This window comes from Mixophyes fleayi, chromosome 5 (assembly GCF_038048845.1).
Source record: "Mixophyes fleayi isolate aMixFle1 chromosome 5, aMixFle1.hap1, whole genome shotgun sequence".
Classification (NCBI taxonomy): Eukaryota; Metazoa; Chordata; class Amphibia; order Anura; family Limnodynastidae; genus Mixophyes; species Mixophyes fleayi.
Window position 1 is genome coordinate 1383812 of NC_134406.1, and position 12975 is coordinate 1396786.

At 46.3% G+C, this 12975-nt stretch overlaps 1 protein-coding gene and 1 long non-coding RNA gene across 23 annotated transcripts in view; one reads left to right on the plus strand and one right to left on the minus strand.

Moving 5' to 3' along the window:
- Positions 1–12975, plus strand: part of PLEC (plectin) — a 239186-nt gene that overhangs the window by 184895 nt on the left and 41316 nt on the right. For 16 of the 22 annotated variants that reach the window (XM_075211519.1, XM_075211520.1, XM_075211531.1 and 13 more), the window contains 6 exons: positions 1400–1489; positions 3009–3044; positions 5456–5533; positions 5619–5711; positions 8370–8536; positions 12855–12970. In XM_075211519.1, the coding sequence (XP_075067620.1) occupies positions 1400–1489; positions 3009–3044; positions 5456–5533; positions 5619–5711; positions 8370–8536; positions 12855–12970 (580 nt within the window). The remainder of the gene's footprint in view (positions 1–1399; positions 1490–3008; positions 3045–5455; positions 5534–5618; positions 5712–8369; positions 8537–12854; positions 12971–12975) is intronic. The other 6 variants (XM_075211523.1, XM_075211517.1, XM_075211518.1 and 3 more) reach the window with 1 other exon arrangement.
- LOC142158001 (uncharacterized) overlaps positions 1–12975 on the minus strand; it is a 216641-nt gene that overhangs the window by 103940 nt on the left and 99726 nt on the right. The window lies entirely within an intron of this gene.

The window sequence follows — 12975 nt, forward strand, 5'->3', positions numbered from 1 at the left end:
TCTCCTGGTCACACATCTCTGCGTCCTGTAGGGCGTGTTGGATGAGTGGCTTGTTGTGTAAGGTCTGGTTTATTGTTGCATGTTAATGTTATTATTATTATGTCACTTACTCATTTTCTCTGGTTGCTGCTGGACAGGGAACTGATTTAGCAGGTGCCCCACATATTGCATTAATCCTTGTAATGAGCTGACAGCTGTAATCACACAATGAAGCTGTCGGTGTGAATTTTGCAGTATGGAAATATTGTGTAGATTGTAATTGCTGTACGGTCACAGCGGCCGTGAGTTATTGCAGGATTGTCATCCAGGTTCTTCTCACAGTGAGTAGTAGTCTGCACACCTCACTCACTGAGGGCTGAATGCTACAGACAGGAACTGATGGGACAGTGCTCAGGTTTTCAACTTAAAGTTCTGTTCAAGATCCTCCCAGAATTTTACACATGGTGGATTTCGGCCTCTTATTTGGAGCTTTGAAAGAATCAGAGACTGTTCTCTCTGCCTGACACCATGTTTCATACAGATGAAGCAGGCTTTATTGTAACAATTAATGGACTCATCAGTAATATAGCCAATGATGATTAATTGGGACATGTACATGGGGAAAAAGATTGAAATCCTCTTCATGGGGCCCTGGCGGTCAGGGTAAGGACTTACGGTGTATGTACACTAGTTGGGGTTTATAGAAGTAGACATTCTTTCCTTTACAGGATTATGTCGAGAGGGGGATGAATTATTAGTGTTTCCCGCAGGCTGTTCCTCGCGTGTGTTCAGTGTGTAGACCAGGATCACATCTTCCATGCAGTTTATTTGGCCTCAGGAGGATCCTGAATACATTGGGTCCTTTATGTAGATTTTCTAGCAGTCTCTGCATGAAGAACGCTAGTGCCAGGAAAATGTGTCTGTTCACAGCCAAGAATTTAGGGCCTGTTCATAGATGGACAGCCGAGTACCTAGGTGTGAAGAAGAAGCTCAGTCAGCGTCTTCTGCTAGAGAATGGGCTTTAGCGCACCTGATGCCTGACAATCTTATCATGTCTTTATCTACAACCTGCTTACAGTGCTGACACTGATGGATTGTGCTGGGCGAGGTGGCGTCCACATTCCTGATGAAAGGTTAAACTTTGTTCCACAACTAGGCAGCATTTGTGCCAAGTCCTCCACCCATCGTCCAGCCATAACCCCTTCACAGCAATCAGCAGATCAAAGTGCAGACTCATTATTGTTCTTGTGTAAGATACTTTATGGAATTATTATTTCATCCTGATGTGAGGTTTCTATATTTAGTGCATTTAGTGAATTTTATTACTAGTTAATCCAGCACACAATAGTTTTTCATTCATTACACGTCTCTCCTGGTGTCTCCACAGGATTTTTTAATCAGTGTTCCTTTTTGTCTTTAGGCTCAACGTCACGTGAATGATCTGTATGAAGACCTCCGGGATGGACACAACCTCATCTCTCTCTTGGAAGTACTATCAGGAGAGACCCTGGTGAGTGACCCCCAAGCCCAATAGAGTAAATCCGGATCGCAGCTTCGCCACTCCTGGGTTTCTGGTGTCAGACCTCTTTCAGCTCTCACTACTAATCTCTCACACCCCTCATTCTCTGTCCACTCCATTCTGACACACGTCATTAGGATCATGAGACCGCCCTAATCCCACAGACCACGGTGACAGCAGAGATCAGAGAATATGTCTCTCACCCTGGGTGATAATCCTGGTGGGACTCTACACATGACATGACGTGCAGTGAATAAATGTAATACCCTCCATAATAACAAACATTATCCTGCATTTATTCTGCTTACGCCCAGACTGATTCAGAAGACGTTCCAGTAGTGTAAAAATAAAGACATGCGTTAAAGGATTGGTAAACGAGACACAATATTAAATGATAGATATTAGGGGTCATGTGTGAACTACAAAGCCACAATTTCACCTACTTGTCTGCACCCCCATCCTTCGAAAAAACAATCTGCCCCTATTTCTGTCCAGCTTCCTACCACTCATTAAGGACAATTTGTCTGCTACAATACTGCCCTTCTGTGGCTTACATGAGAGTACCACGGAGTGTCTTTATTATATGTGGCACTTTGGTGTGTGTGATGGTCCTTATTACACCCTCAAAGTGCACCTAGAAATGACCTTTCCTGCAGACCGCAAGGTGCAAAGTGAGTCCCGTTATAAGTGTTGGGACGAGACCCTATCTTCGGCAGGTTTTGGAGAGAAAAGAATATACAACTGATAATGCGCCATCTCCACCCTTTTTAATTCTATTGAACAAAACTTCAGTGCAGTTAGTATTAGGTTCTGACCGACTCTTCCTATTGTCCAGACATCCTCACAAATGCTGCCATCTTGGCCCACAGTTCCATATACACTACAGAGAGACGAGCATTATTGTGTGCAAGTGGAGACCGTCAGGGACCTGTGAGGCAGGTAGAGAAATATACTGGTGATGTAGGTTGCTGTAGTGATAATAACAGTTCCATATAAGAAACCCTTTCAATGTCCTCAGAGTAGACCCCTGCTGTGTCTTTCACAGCATATATAGGAGATAACCTGTTATACTGGGTATACACCTCTCATCTTTACAGCTCTCTAGTAGCAGCACATTGGCCGCTTTGATGGTTCACTATTTATGTGAAATGTCAGTAAAGGAAAATAACAGGAAATGTTGCCTTGTAGTCAGGAATTTGGGCTGACTGGTCTGTGAACAGAACCTTTTAACAGTTCCGTTTACAGTGTTCTGCTACATAGAGAATTGTGTGGTAGTGATTCCTTCCAGTGACTAATAATCTGCTCAGGGGTGACGGTGGCCGTACTAAGCAGTACAACATGAAATAACCGTCCTCTCTCCATTACCAGCATCCTGTCTTTAACCTATTAACACTTCTGCTCGGATAAACCTGGCCTTTCTCTTTCCCCTTTATTTTCTCTTGTTTGCTGGATCTGCCCTGACCTTTGCCCTGTGCCCTTGCTCCCTTCTTGCACTGCTCTTGCTGGGTAGCCGAGGGAACGGGACGTTATCAGGAACTTGCGGTTGGTGAGTGCCGGAGGGCCCCATGTTTGCACCTAGCATGTTCTTTCCGTTGCATGCTGCTCTGCCATTGGGTGAGCATTGGTATGATGTCACACCCGTGATAGGAAGGGATATTTATGGGGACACCTTGTACTGGAGAACCCAGCTGGGTTAGAAAGACTCATTACACTGAAACCACAGGAAGACCACTGCGCCTACTGCAAATATGGGTGCCGTGCCAGCCATTTAAACGCATGTGAAATACACATGTAGAAATGAATTATCAATATAATACATATGCAGTAATATGTGTATTTCACGTATTCTGCATCTTCAATGGCTGGCCTGGAAACCATGGATGCAAGCGATATTATTGTAACACCACATGCCTGTACATGTGGGGCCTGAGTCATTTGAGTCATTAAGGAGAGCAAAGCAAAAGAATAAAACAAGGAGTAAATATGATCTTGGACAAACCATGTTACAATACAAGGGGTGCAAATTAGTTTATTATTTTGCTCATAAAGGAAAATACTGGCTGCTTTTTCATATAGCGCACAAATACTCGATAGCTTTATTTTCATACTGAAATTTAGACTTAATCTAGGACATGCGCTACCTCAACTATAAATCTGTCCCTACATCTTAAATTTACCTCCCCCTCCAATGCAACATGGTTTTCCCCAGACGCAAAGTTACTCCTTTTTTATTCTTTGTTCTCCTTAATAACTCAGACCCATAATATCTGATGGCCACATTACATTATAATACCACACACACCTGGGTATGTAATATCTGATGGCCACATGACAGTCTCTGTGGTTTGTCGGGCTCCATAGGTAAAACATAAATATAATACACACAGCACACGGGTGACATCATGCTGAAGCCAGCCAATCGTTGCTAAAACCTGAGCTAATACGTGGTTGGTGGGATTTGTGATTGGATGTTTGCCGATTAGGTAAAGGTGCATATTCCCTCCCCTGCACCCTTGGTGACCAGGTGAGTGTGCCAGGCTCATTCTCCCTTCAGTTGTCGCAGCGCTGATATCCGGAGTACCAGCCAGAGTACTCCATGATGGAGAGTAACTCCACAGTGTAATACCTCCCCTGGCACGGTCAGATACCACAGAGGTAACTGTGATTACACCCACATGTACCTGTGGACACGGTGTGAATGTCTTGTGGGTCCCTGTGTTACAGAGCTGCTGTAGGGTTTGCAGGATATACAGGATCACCCTGTTCAGACTGGGTATGATACCAGCAGGTCACTGCTGTGCCCTGATGGACAGGAGACTGGTCAGAATAGGGCTGCGTCTGTTTATCCCCATTGCTCCTTAGAGCGGCGTGTTAGAGGGATGTGAATGGGATACAGGTCACTGTTACAGGTTCATTAATATTGTTTGATGTCCATATAATTTAGGTTTAGAGAGGACCATTATTTCTGATTTCCAAAGTGTTTAATGACATAATATTGTATTATTTATATCAGAGGATTAGGATGGTCCATATAGTGTGATTTTTACAGGATTATGATGGCTCATATCAATCAGGTTTTGAAGTCTCAGATGATCAGTGTACTTCTCCCATTATGGAAGGCTGTAATAAGAGCAGTTAGATGAGTACAGTCCATTACTGCGGCACCATAATGTCCCACACGGCCCACGCTCAGGGTTCTGTCAATATCTCTGTATGTGTGTGTATATGTATGTGTATGTGTGTATATATATATATATATATATATGTATATATGTGTGTGTATATAAATAAATAATATATATATATATATATATATATATATATATATATATATATATATATATATATATATATATTATATTAGTATGTATGTGCATAGACCGCCACGGGATGACGCTCTAGGAGTGTCTGTACAGCGTGAGGTTGGCAGTGTTGTCTCCCGCTTGGCTCCGGTACATTCTGGGTGCGTAGGGTTGGTCGGCAGTGGTGTGAAAGGGCATTTCCTCCTCTCAGTCTGTCTTTGAGTCTGTCCCTGAGGAAGCGTTTTCTTATAGGGCGGACTTCCCTGGGATTTCCTGAATGTCCCTGAAATATTATCTGTAGAACTCAGGTCTCACAGCCTGTTTTCCTTGATGTAGCACAATACAAAGTAACAGACAAACTCAAGTTGTATTGTTAGGTGTCTTGCACATTAAAGGGATGTACTCAGAACATATTCAGTTACATTATTCATTTAAACTTTTTACTAATGCTCTCAAATCCCTTAGTGAATTAATCCAACAGAGTGTCAGCTTTTGTGGCCAGTGACTGGCTGCTTCCACGGCCACTCTGCAGCAACTGCCACAGGCATGATCTTCCCAAATTAAGGTTTGCTCTTAGTGGTCACAGGTAGTGTGTGCCTTGTGTCGGGGTGTGTGTTTGGAGGAGTATCCTTATAACCTGTCTGTTGTGTTACAGCCGCGGGAAAAAGGCCGCATGCGCTTCCACAAGCTGCAGAATGTACAGATTGCTCTGGATTTCCTGAAGCTCAGACAGGTAAGTGTCTCGGAAAGGCAGCGAGTTACGCTCTCTACAACAGCAGGGTTTGAGTGGGTTTCAGAGCTCTATTCTACTCTTACAGGTAAAACTGGTGAACATTCGTAATGACGACATTGCAGATGGGAACCCCAAGCTGACCCTGGGCTTGATCTGGACCATTATCCTCCACTTCCAGGTAAGACGGAGTCACAGTCTCCCAATAATACATTTACTCTCCTGTACAGTGTTATGTGCCCTCCTTAGTGTACCCGCATGATTAAGCATGTGTTCTGTCTGGTCACTCTGGCACAGCTGTGTACCTCGTGCAGCTGGCGTGCTCTATAAACCACAGGGTGTGGTCCTGGGTGACTCATTCACCACTACACTTCCCCCCCCCCCCCCCCCCCCCCCCAGTCTGCAGCGTCTGGTGTAGTGTTTATCATTTCCTGCCTGGCACATGATACCAGAGGGGGCAGACTGGCAGTGTCCCACCATCTGAGCCCCATATTCAGCACAAATACTGTACAAAGGCCGTTTCTGCACATAATAAGTCACAGCAACTTGTGGCCACTGGTTTTCATTTCAACACTTCTGTTTTCTCCCGTGTTTGCTGGGTATTCCTTTATCCGAGATCTATAGGGAAGTATCTTGCAGAAATATTAGACCAAAAGAAGAGTTCTGATTTTGGAGACACTTATTCATATGCCAATATGTAGACTTAGGGCCTGATTCATTAAGGAGCTTAAATTAAGAAGTTTCATATTTAAGTCTGGACAAAACCATATTACAATGCAAGGGGTGAAAATTAGTTTTCTGTTTTGCACATAAGTTAAACATTAAGAGAAGGGGCACAATTCCTTAAATAAGGATTCAATCCCCCATATTTTGGTTTTGTGAGGCAATGCTATTTTATAACCGATATCTCTATAGGCTGTAGGCTATTACTGCAAAATAATCATTAAATTAATTACAGTATCATATAAGTCTGTATGTGCAACAAATAGTGCCATCTAGAGGCTGTTAGATAAAACCCATGACTAATCGTCCTGTGTGAGTAGCAGTAGGATTCTACATGGCTGGTATATATGTCCAGCGTATAGTATAGCCATATGTCTGGTATATACCATAGCCCTACATCCAGCATAAAGTACAGCAGTATATCTGGTATATACCATAGCCCTACATCCAGCATAAAGTACTGCCATATGTCTAATATATAACAGAGCTCGATGTCCAGCATATAGTACTGCCACATGTCTAGTATATAACAGAGCCCTACGTGCAGCATATAGTACAGCCGTATATCTGGTATATACCATAGCCCTACATCCAGTATAAAGTACTGCCATATGTCTAATATATAACAGAGCTCGATGTCCAGCATATAGTACTGCCACATGTCTAGTATATAACACAGCCCTAGACACTGACGAACGTGGAGAAGTTCTCTCCTGTGCGTGTGACACTGACGAACGTGGAGAAGTTCTCTCCTGTGCGTGTGACACTGACAGAAGCGGGGAAGGTCTCTCCTGTGCGTGTGACACTGACAGAAGCGGGGAAGGTCTCTCCTGTGCGTGTGACACTGACAGAAGCGGGGAAGGTCTCTCCTGTGCGTGTGACACTGACGAACGTGGAGAAGTTCTCTCCTGTGCGTGTGACACTGACAGAAGCGGGGAAGGTCTCTCCTGTGCGTGTGACACTGACAGAAGCGGGGAAGGTCTCTCCTGTGCGTGTGACACTGACAGACGCGGGGAAGGTCTCTCCTGTGCGTGTGACACTGACAGAAGCGGGGAAGGTCTCTCCTGTGCGTGTGACACTGACAGACGCGGGGAAGGTCTCTCCTGTGCGTGTGACACTGACAGGCGCGGGGAAGGTCTCTCCTGTGCGTGTGACACTGACAGGCGCGGGGAAGGTCTCTCCTGTGCGTGTGACACTGACAGACGCGGGGAAGGTCTCTCCTGTGCGTGTGACACTGACAGACGCGGGGAAGGTCTCTCCTGTGCGTGTGACACTGACAGAAGCGGGGAAGGTCTCTCCTGTGCGTGTGACACTGACAGACGCGGGGAAGGTCTCTCCTGTGCGTGTGACACTGACAGACGCGGGGAAGGTCTCTCCTGTGCGTGTGACACTGACAGGCGCGGGGAAGGTCTCTCCTGTGCGTGTGACACTGACAGGCGCGGGGAAGGTCTCTCCTGTGCGTGTGACACTGACAGACGCGGGGAAGGTCTCTCCTGTGCGTGTGACACTGACAGGCGCGGGGAAGGTCTCTCCTGTGCGTGTGACACTGACAGGCGCGGGGAAGGTCTCTCCTGTGCGTGTGACACTGACAGGCGCGGGGAAGGTCTCTCCTGTGCGTGTGACACTGACAGACGCGGGGAAGGTCTCTCCTGTGCGTGTGACACTGACAGGCGCGGGGAAGGTCTCTCCTGTGCGTGTGACACTGACAGTTGGTGAGAGCACTCTCCTGTGTATGTGTATGTATCCAAAAAGATGGTTCTATATAGCTATCACTATTAGTATGTGGTCTGTGGCTTTGTTTCTGTGGTGGCTGTTTTGAGGAACTGTCAAACCTGCTCGTGTTAAAGAACGGTTCCTCAGATGTTCGTTCCAGTTCTCTTCATCTTTAGTGATCTTAATATCCCTGGTGCAGAAATGTTTTGGTCCACAATTTCTATCAGCTTTAGATTATAAATCCCTTGGGATAATGGGAGCCACAGTGAAGTAAGGAAAGCATTCTGTAAATTGTGTACGTCAGACTGGATTATGTAGGATCATACAACACAATGTGGAAGTCTGGGAGTGTCTGTATTTCATACATTGAATCTTGACACTTTCTCCTGCCCTTCATTTTCAGATCTCGGACATTCAGGTCAGCGGTCAGTCTGAGGATATGACGGCCAAAGAGAAACTGCTCCTGTGGTCACAGCGCATGACTGAGGGATACCAGGGCCTGCGCTGTGACAATTTCACCAGCAACTGGAGAGACGGGCGACTGTTCAACGCCATCATTCACCGACACAAGTAAAAAGAGCATAATAGGTCATCTTGTCCCAGTGATGAATGGTGTGAGTGCGGCAGGATAAAGGGGTTTTAGCTGTGAAAATGTTTGGTTTATGGTGGTCGGTACTTTTATCCATATGCGGTTGCAGCACCCAAGGGAAAGTCTTGTGATTGGCTGGGTGATTACATACCCGCCCCTCCTTGGCAAGGAATTTCATACCTGGGGGGATTGCTGCAGATAGAATAAATTCCTTTGGTTTTATTCTGGAAACTTGTTGGGGCGTGAAAAGAAAGTGTCATCTTGAAAAACATGAGACAGGGTGTGTCCGCTCCTCCTAATAATAAATATAGGGAAAGGTGCAGAGCGTCCTCCTGAATATACCACATCTTGTGCCCTGCAAAATAGGAGAGAGCATCTCCTATCACATGAACAGGACAAGGTGTCTGCAGAGCAGGGGAGGGCCCAGTGACCCAGACCAAGGTGACCCACTATGGGACAAGCCCAGGGGGCAGATGCCCCCACCCTCCAGCCCAGCCTGCCTCTGCTGCAGAGTATCTCACACACAGGGCAGATTATACAAGAACTTCTATCACCTACAAAGGCGCACACATACAGAGCATCTCACCCGCAGACTGTACACTATTCCTGCACAGCATCTCACCCGCAGGCTGAACGGTATTCCTGCACAGCATCTCACCCTCAGACTGTACGCTATTCCTGCACAGCATCTCACCCACAGGCTGTACGCTATTCCTGCACAGCATCTCACCCACAAGCTGTACGCTATTCCTGCACAGCATCTCACCCTCAGACTGTACGCTATTCCTGCACAGCATCTCACCCACAGGCTGTACGCTATTCCTGCACAGCATCTCACCCACAGGCTGTACGCTATTCCTGCACAGCATCTCACCCACAGGCTGTACGCTATTCCTGCACAGCATCTCACCCACAGGCTGTACGCTATTCCTGCACAGCATCTCGCCCACAGGCTGTACGCTATTCCTGCACAGCATCTCACCCACAGGCTGTACGCTATTCCTGCACAGCATCTCACCCACAGGCTGTACGCTATTCCTGCACAGCATCTCACCCACAGGCTGTACGCTATTCCTGCACAGCATCTCACCCACAGGCTGTACGCTATTCCTGCACAGCATCTCGCCCACAGGCTGTACGCTATTCCTGCACAGCATCTCACCCACAGGCTGTACGCTATTCCTGCACAGCATCTCACCCACAGGCTGTACGGTATTCCTGCACAGCATCTCACCCTCAGACTGTACGCTATTCCTGCACAGCATCTCACCCACAGGCTGTACGCTATTCCTGCACAGCATCTCGCCCACAGGCTGTACGCTATTCCTGCACAGCATCTCGCCCACAGGCTGTACGCTATTCCTGCACAGCATCTCGCCCACAGGCTGTACGCTATTCCTGCACAGCATCTCACCTGCAGACAGTTCAGTACAGTATGCCTGATGAGATCCCATGCACTATACAGTTCATGTAGTGTACCTGCAGAGCATCTTGTAATTGCAGTACAGTGTAAATACAGAGCATCTCACTGATGGTATAATCTACCTGCGTTACAGTTTGTCTACAGCGTATTTTACGCGTGTAACGTGTGCTATATTAAAATTGTGTGTTGCATCCTGGCACGGATGTGGATTATAATGCTCGTGCTGAAACACGATTTCTTCCATCAGCCAAAAACAATGCTGGGGCTGTAACAATGGCAGAGTGTGTGCAGGTCTGTGCGTGTGAGCAGCTCCGTCATCTACTCCTGGCCATAAGCACTGTGGTCAGGAATTATATTAACAGTCTATCCCATAGTAGTAGGTTCTAATCTCCGATCAATGATCAGAAAACTAACATCTCTTCACTTTGAGCACCATCAGACCGTGCAGTTATAGTGCCACTTGCATGTGTTGGGATTGGCGTCCGCTGGTGGAGCCCCTAGTAGCAGTACTGTCCAGCCAGAGCCTGGCATCGTGCCCTGCACTGCTCTCCGTTGTGTATATGGAGGGTGATTCAAGTTGCTCATGAAGTTTTCGCAGACAGAGGTCACTCACTGCTTAGGATAATTGATTGATGCTGCCACTGAAATCTGCAGTCTCCCAGCTTCCACTGTGTTAGATTACATTTATCTGCCATTACCTTTACCCCTGAGCTAGAGATTAGTATACGCCTGACAGTAGTTACCAGCGTAGCTGTACCATAATGTGTGTTTATGTGAGATTGGGGTGGAGACGCAGCTCCGTCATTAGATAGCCAGAGGCGACATATTGAAGCGTCTTCCACCCTCCCTCGCGTTCTCCTTTTATCATTTTATTTTGTGTAAAAAAAACAAACCACAGTATAACATGTATTAGCATGGCGGATCTGTCACGCCCAAAGCTTTACCTGCGTCTCAGACACACACCCAGCCCGTGCCAGAAAGAAGAAGCGGTTTGGAGCTTCAGAGAGAAGAGCAGAACCTTCCTAGAGGGACTTTCTACGGAGAATTGAAGCCGAGGAGTTTTCATGACCAGACTCGCCAGCTGGATTTTCAATGCTAGAAACGTTCTTATTACAAGGTTTTATTTGTCCTGATTCTGAGCGGACTGGAGGTCAAGACTCTGGATTATTATGTAACTGAAGAACACGGAGCAGTAGGGGAAGAAGGCAGAGGAGCCAGATTGATGTTGGAGGTGATGGAGAGAAGCAGAGACTGAAAAGCCACATAACCGGTTGGGTGAGAAGACTGCTTTAGTACCAAAGAACAGAATAACCGATCTAATCAACATTATGTCTCAGGATGGACACGTGCGGAGGAAAGGGAAGCAGAAGAGATCCCTGAACCAGCACTCTGGGTATCCTCGGGCCCCCCGGACACAGCTGCTGGATAGAGTGGTGATGCTGTGTGAGGATGTTCCATCAGAAGATGACCGCAGTTCCCCACAGCCATGGGAGCAAGTGAATGGGTGTGAGGAGGATCGTACGAGCACTTATCTGGGTTCTGTCTATTCCATCCTATCAGAGCTGGAGCTGAAAGAAATGTACGGTCCTCTATTTTCTTCTTGCTTGTTACTGTATCCATTCTTCATATGTGGTGCAGGTGGTGAGAGAGGAAGGACACCCTGGGTCCTCACACGAGCTGTATCTCATGTATATGTTAGTTATTCTGTGTGAGGTAGTGTAATGTGAGTGTCATCTTACACCACACGTGTGTGACACATTAAGCCTGTAGGGGGTGTGCACGTGGCGAGATGCATAACTGAGATTTATCTCTAGCATCTTGTGTGTCGCAAATCCATATACTGTGTATACATGTATGCAGAGCAGTGCGTACATGTACTCATGGCTGACACGTCATACGCCCATTCATTCCACACTCCACGCATTGGACAATATATGTAATCCCTAGTCTAGGATATATAGGTCTGGTTTCCATATGCCACAGTCTCATGTCGCTAGCATGGATGTAACTGTGTCCTGGTGGTATGATCACTTTGCACTCATTCATTGTAGGGCGGAAGTAGTGGTTTCTTATTATTATTATTAATTTTCTTTATTTATAAGGCGCCACAAGATTTCTACAGCGCCGTACAGAGTACAAACAGTTATAAAACCATACAGGGTAAAAGAACAAAAAAACGAGTAAAACCAAGATTTCAATGGCTCCAAGCATAGCGAGTACAGTGATGTTGGAGGAGAAGAAATAGTACAGAGACAGGGGGGAAGAGGTCCTGCTCGTAAGAGCTTACATCCTAAAGGGAGGGCAAACAGATTTCAAGCACAAGGGGAGTCAGTAGATTGGATCACGCGCAGGAGGAGCGAGTACAGGGACAGGGGAGGAGGGAGGAGATCAAGCCTGGATCTGGTGAGGTGGATGGCTGGTAGAGTTGCCTATCACAAGAGGCACATTCTCTATCAGAACAGACCGTGCCCCAAGTGTGTGTTGTGTATTTATCTGAAATTATACCAGATGCTGGAGAACACTGCAGATAAATTCTGTGTCCTGTTTCTAGTGCAGTTGCAGCGACCTTTATGTGCTATACATGCACTGTTGTGTCTCTGGCTACTTCTTATATTTAAGTTGACTTCAGTCGAGTAATTAATCCCCAACCCCCCCCCCCCCCCCATTTTCCTTATTAAGTAAAAGGAAATTGCCATAAATCAGCTGTACTCTAAATTCACATATGTAGAAAATAGGTGATTTTACTCCTATATTTTACAATGCCTGTAAAATGCAGGTTCTAAAATTGCTCTTCTCATAGATGTATCCCATTTCCTGTTTGACCTTATAGTTATTGGCAGTGCCTGGTAGACTGACGATTCTCCTTCTCCCCACAGGCCGATGCTCATAGACATGAACAGGGTTTACCGTCAAACCAACTTGGAGAACCTGGATCAGGCTTTTGGGGTAGCTGAAAGAGATCTGGGAGTCACCAGACTGCTGGATCCTGAGGGTATG